We start from the raw sequence: 10,498 nt of genomic DNA on the forward strand, positions 1-10,498 counted from the left end.
TTCTTGCTTTCACTGACCTTTCGTGAAGTTGGGATGTCAGTCCATGTTCCCGAGGACAGCTCTGGTGATCTCTGCCCACCTCCCTCCCTTCCGGAGGCCCCACCTGTGACAGGACATAGGCTACCTCAAACCTGCTGGTCCTCAACTTCACCCGGGCAGGATGTGCATTCAAGAGGCCCCAGTTCTGAAGCCTCACCATCCAACCTTCTGTCTGGTCTTCCTGCCTCTCCCTGATCCAAGCCTCTGCCACCTCTCCAAACCCCTGCAGCTCCAACTCCACAGACTGTTTCTGCCCTCGCCTCCCCAAGTCACCCTTTCTCAGCACACAAGGGGCCTTTGCAAGCTACAGAGCTGTTCCTCCACTGCTTAAGGGCCTCTGCAGACTCCAGCATCTGAGTCCAGTCCAAACACGTCTGTCTGCCAGGGCAGACCACCCAGCAGGGTCACTGCTGCATACACAGCAAACCCTCTCCACTCTCCCCCTTTTCTCCCGTCTCCCCTCTTCCCCTGACAGTGAGCAGGGAGGCGCAAGGGAGCATCACGACAAAGGCCTTGCGGGAAGCATGTCTGCTCATGTTCTGGAAGGTGGCTGAGGTAAAAAAAAAATAAAAGAAAAGACAAAAGTCCTCCGTAAGAGGTCAGGGGACACAACGGGAGAAACCGAGAGCCAAGACTTGCTGAGTCAAATCTCAGCGGCCAGGCCCCACTGCTGGCTGCAGGGTAGGAGCTGGGGGGGTCTAAACACAGAACAGCACACGGTCACTGAAAAAGAGACAACTTTAATCATAACTGACCAAACTGTCCAGAAATATCTCCAAACAACCAGAACAAAAGAAACACGATAAAATTCTCCTATTGAAGAAACCAAGTTTTTACCAACCACAGTGCTGCTGAGTCAGGCCCCGAGGGGCCCACTCCCAAGGCGGGTTCTGTGCCCCACTCAAGTTTCTCATCATCCCAAGAGGAAGGCTGGGGACGGGGACTGGCCCCCTCCCCCATCACGCTGGGAATGCGTCATAAGTCACTGCTGGGGTGAGCTGCCTCTCCCATCTCATTCTCATCCTAAGGTGTGTGGAGAGCCCCTGGACATCACCCCAAAAGCCAGGGCACCAGGGGGGACAGCCCCGTGCCCTCCTGGACTTGCAGCCAAAGCTCCCTCCAGTCCGCTCAGCTGGTGCTCCCAGTGCGCAGCGTGGGGATTAAATAAAATGTGCACCAGGGAGAAGATGCAAATGCCCAGGCTCTCCACAACGTAAGTCACGTCGCAGAAGAAAAAAAATAAAACAGCCCTAATGGAAAGCGCGACAGTGGCCGGCCCTCAGAAGACGCGCTCGAACTCCGTCTGGTTGGTGGTGGCGGGGTTGCGACTCTGGTTGGTGGACTGCTGGGTGATCTGACTGCCCTTCCGGCGCGGCGGTGCCAGGTACTCGAACATGGATGTCAGGTGGGTGGAGAGCATGCCCTTGAGGTCCGAGGGCATGGGGTCGGACCAGAAGAAGTCGTGGTTGAGGGCATCGTCACTGTCGATGCGCTGCGAGGGGTCCAGCACCAGCAGCTTGTCGATGAGGTCCAGCGCATAGGGGTCACGCACATAGGCCTTCAGCCTGTCCTTCACCTTCCGCTTCTGGCCCTTGACCAGGTCCAGTTTCTCAAATAGCTCATACTTGTCCACATTGGGCCACACCTTGAGGGGGGCATGGAGAGGGGATGGCGTTAGCTCAGGGCACAAGGCTTGTCTGTTGGTCAAGCACCTTGATGCTTCCCGACCACCTTGTGGGATGAACTCGACCCCAGATGACAGCAGCAGAGGCCACATACTGGGCACGCCCAGAGCCAGGCCCACAACCTGGAAAAGGTGCACTGAGCCTGATACAAGAACACCTATCTCACAGACAAGGAACTCAGCGCTGAGGCGAGGGCTTCAAATGCTCTGCCAAGGCCCCAGAACCAAATGGCAAGGGAGCCAAGATCTGAACACAGCCTGTGCGGGTCTCAAGAGAGGCCCTCTGCCAGCCACCTCTGCAGAGAGGAGCTCTGCTTGCACTCAACTCCCCACTCTTCCCCTGCCACGAAGACTTCTAGATCTCTGCAGCCTGTGGGAACCAGGGGCCCAGAGTTTGGCCACGCACCTCGGGGGTGATGGAGCCACAGAGCTGGCTGATGAGGGCAAGCTGGTGCTGCTCCGTGTTGCCCTGCATGATAGGGCTGCGGGTCCACATCTCCGCCATGATGCACCCAGCACCCCACAGGTCAATGGGGGGGCCGTAGTCCCGCTCCCCTGGGAAGAAGAGCGCACCAGGAGGGCCCTTTGAGCCCGAGGGCCTTTTTAGAGACAATGCCCGGGGGCCGGCGGCTCAAGAAGCCCTGGCAGTGGGGGGCTGAGGCCAGGTAAGTGCCCAGCCCCTGCCCCCCTCTGCCCGCTCGGGAGTCCTCACCGAGCAACAGCTCCGGGGGCCGGTACCAAAGCGTCACCACACGGTTGGTATAGCGGTTGGGCTGGCTATTCTTGGCCAGGCTGAAGGCCCGGGCCAGCCCAAAGTCTGCCAGCTTCAGGACCCCATCTCGGGTGATGAGCACATTGGCGGCCTTCATGTCCCTGTGCAAGATCTGCAGGAAGGGCAAGGTAAGAGCTCAGTCAGGGTCCCCAGCATCCTTTGGTCACGTGTCTCCTCCCCCATCCAGCAGTGGCAGCAAAAGCCAGGCCAAGTCTCGCCTGCCCTACCTTGTTCCTGTGGATGTAGTAGAGACCATTGAGCAACATCTGCATGACCTTCTTGATCTCAGACAGTGTGAACTTGACTAAGACATTACTCAGCAACCCAGCCAGGTCGTGCTCGCAGAAGTCAAACACCAGGTAGATACTGCCTTTGCAGCGGTTATAGGGCGAAGCTGAGGCGGGAAGACGGGGGTAAGAAGAGGTCGGTAAACAATCTCACACATTTAATTTTCCCACAGCCGGCTCCTACCCCCTCCAACCCAGACACCCAGCATCCACATGTGTGTTCCTTCATTGGTCAAACAGTTCCTGAATGCCTCCTGTGGGCCCGGGGCTGTGGCAGGCCCGGGGGGGAGCACCAGCTACGATGAGAGGACCAGAGAAAGCAGTCACAGTTGGTGTTAAGGTCAAGGAGAGGCAATTTAATGTCCAGTTCCAGGTCTGCACTCGAAAGTCTTAGACTATAAGCCTTGTTTTATTTTCTCCATCTGAAAATGGAGACAAGATCCAAACAACTTACCTTTGGTTCGACAGATCTCAATCAAGTTGACCACATTTTCATGTTTCAGAAGCTGGAGAATTTTGATTTCCCGCAAGGCTGTAATAGGGAACTGTGTGGAAGAAAGAGAGAAGGGTCAAAGTGAGTGGGACCACTACAGTCCGAGGAGCTGGCCACCGGGTTGTCCTGAAGGGCACGGGCTGGGAGACAGTAAGATCACAGGCTCCGAAGTCCATTTTCTCAGATGAGTGATCTGTCAAGGCGCTGGCTTGAGACAAAAAATTTAAATAGCGACACTCAACAAAATGCTTCTTAGTCTCTAAATGCTCACAGTTTCTCCAACCTTTAAAGTTTAGATCTACCCCTGTGTTTACCACGCTGTATAGGACTAATAAAAGCAAAAGTATAAGCAAATTTCCATGCTAAGAAGTAGATCTTCACGAAGCTGAATTAAAGCTAAGATGTGGTGGAGACCAGATGCCCCCCTTTCAAAACACTCAAACACTATCCCCTTTGAAAAGTATTGCATGCATTCTTCTTTTACATTAAACCAAAGGAAAACTAAGGCGAAAGTGCTAGAAGGTTTCCTAACTTTAGGAATTAAGAGGCTCCCAGGGCAGGCACAGCCCAGCCTCCTGGCCGTGAACTTACTAACCTAAGAACGAAAAGGCAAGTGCTTGCAAACATTTGCATTAAAATTTGAAAGTCAAAGTCCCTGGAAGGCGGAAATTTCCGCACTTCTACCCAAAAATCGCGCCTCCACGCCAGACTCCTAGCAGGAGATGGGTAGACTCAACCCCGGCCAGGGGAACTGGCCAGCCCGGCCCCCCGACCCCACTCACCCCCTCCTTCTCGTTCTCCATCAGCACTTTCTTCAGAGCCACCTTTTTGCCGGTCTTGCGGTGCTTCGCTTTGAACACCTCCCTGCAGGCCGAGAGGGGACCCCAGGGGGCCGGTCAGGCGGTTTCCGCAGGGCTCGCCCCTCCCCCTCGAGGAGGGCGCCGGAGGGGCCCGGGCGGGGCTGAGGCGGGCGCCCCGGGCTGCCCCCGGCGGGTGTCTGCGCCCCCCGGGCCCCGTCCTCGCTCGCGCGCCGCTCGGAGAGATCCCGCTCCCCTGGGGGCGCCTCTCTGCAACCCCGCCCGCTCCCCGCCGCGCCTCAGGCTCCTCCCCGCCCGCGGGCTCCCTCGGGCCGGGCGGCGGCGGCGCGGCCCAGCGAGGCCAGGGGCGGCCCGGGCCCCGGCGGCCTCCCGGGCGCGCCCACGCCGGCCCCGGCGCGCAGGCCCGGGGCTCCCGGCCGCGGGGCCCGCCTTACCCGAAGGTGCCTTGGCCGATCTTGGCGAGCTTCTCGTACTTGGTCACCTCGTCGCAGAAGGGGCACTCCACCGAGTCGTACTGCTTCGCCATGGCCGCCTCCAGCGCGCCGCCGCCGCCCCCAGCCGCCGCCGCCGCCGCTCCCGCCCCGGGCCCCGCCGCCGCGCTCCAGGCCCCGCCGCGGCCGCGCCACTTCCGCCTCCACGGCCACTTCCGGCCGCGAGGCGCCGACCCCGCCTCTTCCGCCCGCCGCCCGCCGCCAGGCCCCCTGGGACTTGTAGTTCCCGGGAGGCCAGGAGGAGCCGGAGCTGCAGAGGCGCCGCCGCCGCCGCCGCTGCCCCCGCCGCCGCCGCCGCCGCCGCCAGCGGAGGCCCCGATCGGGGGCGCGGGGAGCCGGGGCGCCGGGGCTGGGGCTCGGGGCGCCGCGTCCCGCTGCATCAGCCCGGGCCGCCGCCGCCGCCGTAGCCGCTGCCGCTCTGGCGCCCGCTCCGGGGCCAGCCGCAGTGCCCCGCTCCTCCTCCTCCGGCGGCGCCGCCTCCGCGGGCTGCGCGGGCGCCGGGGGGGCGGCCCGAGCCGCGGCGGGGGCTCCCGGGCCGGGCCCGGGCCGGGCGGCCGGGCTGGGGGCGAGGCGGCGGGAGCCGACGAGGAGGCGGCCGGAGAGCCCGGGAGGGGGCGCGTTGCCCAGGGGGAGGCGCCGGCCTCGCCCTCCCCGCCCCCGCCCGCCCCGCCCCGCCCCGCCCCTCCGCGGCCGCACCTGCCGCGCCGCCCGCGCCCGCCCCGCCCCGGCGCCCGCCCCCGCGGCCCGCGGGCCCGGTGCCCCCCGCGCGGCCCCGCTCCCGCGGCCGAGCCGGGCGCCGTCGGCGGAGGCCGCGAGGAGGCGCCTCGCGGCGGAGAGGCCGCCCGGCCGCGCCGCCCGCCGCGTCACAGGCCGCCGCCCGCCGCCAGGGGGCGCGGCGACGCCGAGTCGGCGCGAGCGACGCCCCGGCCCGGCCCGGCCCGGCCCGGCCCGGCCCCCCCGCTCTGGCGCGGCGGCGAGGCCCGCGGAGCCCAGACCCGCCGGCCGGGGCGCCGCCCGCGGTGGCGCCGCGTCCAGCGACCCCGAGGCGGGGCGGCCCGCCGCGGCCCCCACCCCGGCGCGGAGCCCGGGCCCCCCGTGAGGCGCCCCATTTTACAGAAGAGGCCTCGAGGCCCGGGGACGCGAGGCGGTTCGCCCAAGGTCGCCCAGGGACGAGGCCGGGGCCCGAATCTGAAGAGGCGCTGCTGCCGCAGTCGGGGGCGGCGCTCCTGAGGCCCGTGCCCGCGCCCGGGGGCGCACCCGCCGGGGAAAGGGGTCCCCCCCCCCCGCCCCCGCCTCAGCCCTTCCCCAGCGTCTCCCTCATCCCCTCCTGGCCCCAGGAGCCTGCGGCCCTTCCATGGCTCTACGCACCAGCGGCCCCTGCAAAGCGTCCTTTCTGGCCTGCACCTGTTTTGTCCGCCCCGCCCCCGCCTCGTCCTCTGGGAACGGATCCTGAGGCCTGTCCTCCCCTCCCCGGGCTGCCCTTTCCTCTGCCCCCTCACAGCACCTGCCAGATCGTTCTGAAGTGGGGCCTGCATGTATTTCCCTCCCCGGTTGTGACATGGGAGGCTCTTTACAGCTTCTTCCTGTGGTTACACCAGTTTCCATCCTGTTTCCTAACTCCCTGGACCTCACACACACACACACACACACACACACACACACTCACCTGAGGCTGTGCACCTGGCCCACTCTATCGGTGGGAAGCCCCCCACTCTTTCTCATCTTGATCCTGACGTCCCAAGAGGCCCTATTCTGGGGGAGGGCTCTGCCAGGGGGGGCCTGGTGGGCCAGCCTGAGGATTGGGGGAGCCTCCCACCAGGGACAGTGATATTTCAGGGAGTGGTCCGGCCTCACAGGTCCATTCTTAGAAGCAGGGAGGCCACTGGCTACACTGGGGGTAGGGAGGGCCAGGAAGGAGAAAATAATGATGATTGTGGTTAATTACAGCTCATGGAAAGAAAGTACATGGCCCAAGCCCCACGCTTAGGAATGAGCTTGATTCTCACTCAGCCCTGTGAGGGGGGCACCATCATCCCCTCCACCGTCTGCAGCAGGACACCAGCACTCAGGGCCTAGCAACTGGCCAGTGTACACGGTGCTACTTGAGCCAGGTCGTCTGGCACAAACCCCAACTGTTTGCCCATGTCAGGACCTGCCCCTCTGAGCTGAAGGGGGCCTGCTGGCCTGGGGACCCTGGATGCCCATGGAAAGTGTGGGAGGGAATGGAGCACAGAGAGCTCTGCTGTGGCTTGAGGTGGCTTTCGTCATCCTGACGTTTCTCACGAGCCTTGCCCAAGTCATACCCTGTGGGTGGGTAGAGGCCTCGGCAGAAGTTCCGGTGGTGTCATCTCTTTCCCCACCACCTCTGCCCTGAACCACAACATCCGCCTGTCTCTTCCCCTGGGGGGCCTTGGACCTCCTGCTCTCCCTGGGGGAGGAAGGTGAGCAGGAGTGGTCAGGAGCCCTTCAGGACACTGGCTGGGTCTGGGAAGCCAAAGCATCCAAGTCCCAAAGGATTGCTCACTGACTTAGACGTGTGATTCCCTGTTGAGGGAAATGCTTCCTGCTTTCTCCATTTGGCTAAGCTGGCAGGGCCAGGCACGTGGCTGGTACTTGGTAAATGTTCACCGACTGACTGACCAGGCCCTGAGAAAGCCTCTGGTCCTGTAGCCATTTAATAGCAGGGAAACTGAGGCATGGAATGGAAAAGAGAACCACTGGTCAGCTGTTTGAGCCTGGCCTGGACCCTCTGTGTTCCTCCCGGAGCAGGGATCAGGTGAGAGGGGTATAGGGCAGGAAGAAGAAGATAGATTTGTGGGGGGGCTGCTCTTGGCTGCTGCATTGACCAGCAGATGGGGTCACTGGATAGGACGACATATCACAGTGATGCCCACACCAACCAGGACTGGCTCTGTGCCTGGCCCGGTGTTGACATGTCTGTCCCCCTGGAGCTTTACAGCACCCCTCTCCAGAGGTGGCTATTATCAGGCCCAAGTTGCAGAAGGGGAAACTGAGGTGCAGAGTGGTGAAGTAGGCTGCCCAAGGTGACACCATTAGGGAGCTAGAGCTGGATTTCAAAGCCAGGTCTCTGCTCTCAAAGTTCAGAGTCACTGGCCATCATCGTATACTGCCCCCCAAATCAGAGAATGGGGTCAAGCTGAGAAAAGCAGACATCAAGACCCCAGGACAGCAGGCAGGAGGCCACTATGGATGCAGAAGGCCCCCTCCCCCTTTAGGGAGCACAAGTGTGTGTGGAACATGCAAATAAAGGCACAAGCGGACATCATACGGATGAGCCTCTCGGTGTGTTTTATTGCATTGCCATGGGGCCACATGAGGCTTGATGGACTTGTCCTGTTAACTGATGGGAGAAACAAGGCTGAGAGGTGAGGGGATGTCCAAGGTCACGCATGTGGGGTCTGAACTCAGGTGGTTCTCACCGTGACGTGGAAGGCCTCAATCCCTAATGGTGCCTGGCCAAGCTGCAGGCCACTGGTGCACAGATTGGGTCAGAGGGGCAAGCGGGGAGGGGAGGAAATCAGGGCAGGACATGAGGCTCCATCTGGACCTGGGGGCCTCAGTGGAAGCAAGCAACGGAGCGAGAGGAAGGAAAAACGGCACCCGGAGTCTCCAGGTCCTGCAAAGGCCTGGAGCAGGAAAGCCCCCGTGTGTTCAGGGCTGTGGCAGGCGAGCTGGGCTGGCCTCCAGCACAGGCTAGGAGGGCCTGTGGGCCAGCCACCCGCCAGCAGGTCCCCAGCCACGCTCCCAACGGACACTCAAGGCAGCACAAAGGGGCTCTGAGTCCAGCGGAGCCGCCACACTGAGCCCTATTCATTCTCCCGGGGAGGCTGGCAACTGCCCTGGCGCCCCGGCCAACGGCTGCCCGCCAGCCCAGGGCCAACAAGGCGCCTCCACCGTGGCCACACAGCTTCCCCGTGGCCCCGACTCCCTGCTGCTGTTTTCTCTGCCTGTGCCCACCCCCCCTCAGCACCACCCCCCCGCCCCCCCCCCGCCGGATGAACTGCCCCCCCCAGCAGCAACCACCAGGGTCTGCTGAGACCACAGCACTTGGACCCGGGCCAACACTTGGCCTTTCCTTCCCACAGCCCCAGGAGTTAGGGGCTACCGGGACCCTATTTCACAGACAAGGGAAAGGACCAGAGAGGTCAAGTGCCTTAGAGGTGCCACACAGGAAAGCAGCACCCGCAGATGCCACAGTGTCAGCGCTGAGCCTGAGAAGTGGGGACCCGCCCTCTGCCTTCCAGTAGGGAGAGCCCCGGCTGCCTCCAGGCCACAGCCCCTCTCCCTCTTCTGGCAACACCCAGGAGACAGGGCGGGGCACCGGCCTGGGGGCTCTCAAAGGACTGGGGGTCTGTGTAGTCTCTGCTCCTCTTTATCCTCCGTTTCCTCCTCTGTGCCAGGCCCGGGCTCAGGATCCAGGGGCTGATCTGGAGACCCCAGCTCCCTGCCTGACTCACATCACGTGACATGTACCCTCTTCCTCCCGTGTCCGTGGCCCAGAAACCCTGCCTTTCATTGCCCTTTGGACGCCGGCCCATCCAGGCCTGCCCGCGCGCAGGAGCCTGCGGCCTCACGCCCGGTGCCCTCCCAAGCGCGCGCGTTCCCCTCAGCCTCCACCAAGGGGTCTGGTCAGACCCCACCTCCCTCCCCGGCCCACTGTCCACCTGCCAGGGGCCTGCAGGAGCCATGGACATGGATGTTTGGATGTTAGAACCCCAGGCTCCACGGCTGCTTAGGCTCCAATTCCGGGTAACCTGACACTTGGGGGGCCTCAGTTTTCATATCTGTTGAATGGAGATGAGAGAAAGAAGCGTTACCCCTTAGGGCGGAAGGACCCTGGCTGGACCGTACTAAGTGATCACAAGGTGTCTCTCATTATTTTTATAGAGGATGCAGGGAGGACCCCATTCTAATCTTGCGCCCCCTTTCTCGCAGCCCTGGTTGCCAGCCCCAGGGGCCAGGGAAATAATGTCTAGACTCGCTTTTTTGGCCCATCCTCGACATCAGGTGACAGGCTTCAGAAGCGGCAGTAACTTGTCCACCACACTGAGCTGGGATTGGAAGCACCTGGCCGTGCACCCCACCCCCACCCCAATCTCCGCAGGTGTCTACAAAAACCTGTGAGGGGAGGTTTCATTTCCCCATTTCTGTTCTGCTCATGTGCGACACACACACACACACACACACACACACACACAGGTTTTAGGTTGGAGAAGCATCGGGCTGGGGGCCCAGGGGTCTGGGAGGACACGCTGTGACCCAGGCTGTGCCTACCACCACTGCATGACCTCTGCCTGCCTGAGCCTCAGTTTCCCCATCCCTGAACAAGGGGTGTGGTGGACCAAATGACCGCCGTGTCCCTGCTGGCTTGCAGAGGGGTGACTGACCGGTGGTGGACACTGATTCTGTGCCGGGCCTGTCACAGTGCCCCTCCTGACAGAGCAGAAACAGGCCCAGGGAGGCAAGGCCCCGAGCCCACGATCACACGGGACACGGTAGTCATCCCCATCTGGAACTCGTGTCTGGTGGGTCCCAGGGCCCACAGGCCTAAATCACGGCGCTCTCCCGTCCACCCCTGCCTGCACCAGGCCAGCGCGGGCTGATGCCCCCGACTCAGCGATGAGCCGAGTCCCTGGGGCTGCCTCCTGGGGGAGGAGCGCCTTCCGCTGGGAAGATCCCAGCGACCGCCAGGCCACAGGCCCCTCTCCCTGCCGAGGAAGAGATAAACTGTCCTGCACACAGTGCTGACTCCACCGCACCCTCCCAGCCGTCTGGTCAGACCCCCTGACAGCTGCTGGCCAGTCCCCAGTGGCCCCCGGCCCAGTGGGCTCCGTTCCCAGAGCCTGTGGTTTGTTCCCCGGGCCTTCCAGGTCCCATGGGCTTCTGGTCTGCC

The 10,498-nt window shown here is 62.6% G+C and overlaps 1 protein-coding gene across 1 annotated transcript; it reads right to left on the reverse strand.

The window, feature by feature from the left end:
* Positions 1-1,318: 1,318 nt before the first annotated feature.
* Positions 1,319-4,619, reverse strand: CDK9 (cyclin dependent kinase 9; the record flags this gene model as incomplete). Its single annotated transcript, XM_084236110.1, has 7 exons — positions 1,319-1,684; positions 2,130-2,278; positions 2,436-2,607; positions 2,723-2,889; positions 3,237-3,327; positions 4,058-4,139; positions 4,528-4,619. The coding sequence occupies 7 exons, from the start codon at positions 4,617-4,619 to the stop codon at positions 1,319-1,321; spliced, it is 1,119 nt and encodes a 372-aa protein (XP_084092236.1).
* Between the last annotated feature and the right edge of the window lie 5,879 nt (positions 4,620-10,498).

This window comes from Talpa europaea (assembly GCF_964194135.1).
Source record: "Talpa europaea genome assembly, chromosome: 7".
NCBI lineage: Eukaryota > Metazoa > Chordata > Mammalia > Eulipotyphla > Talpidae > Talpa > Talpa europaea.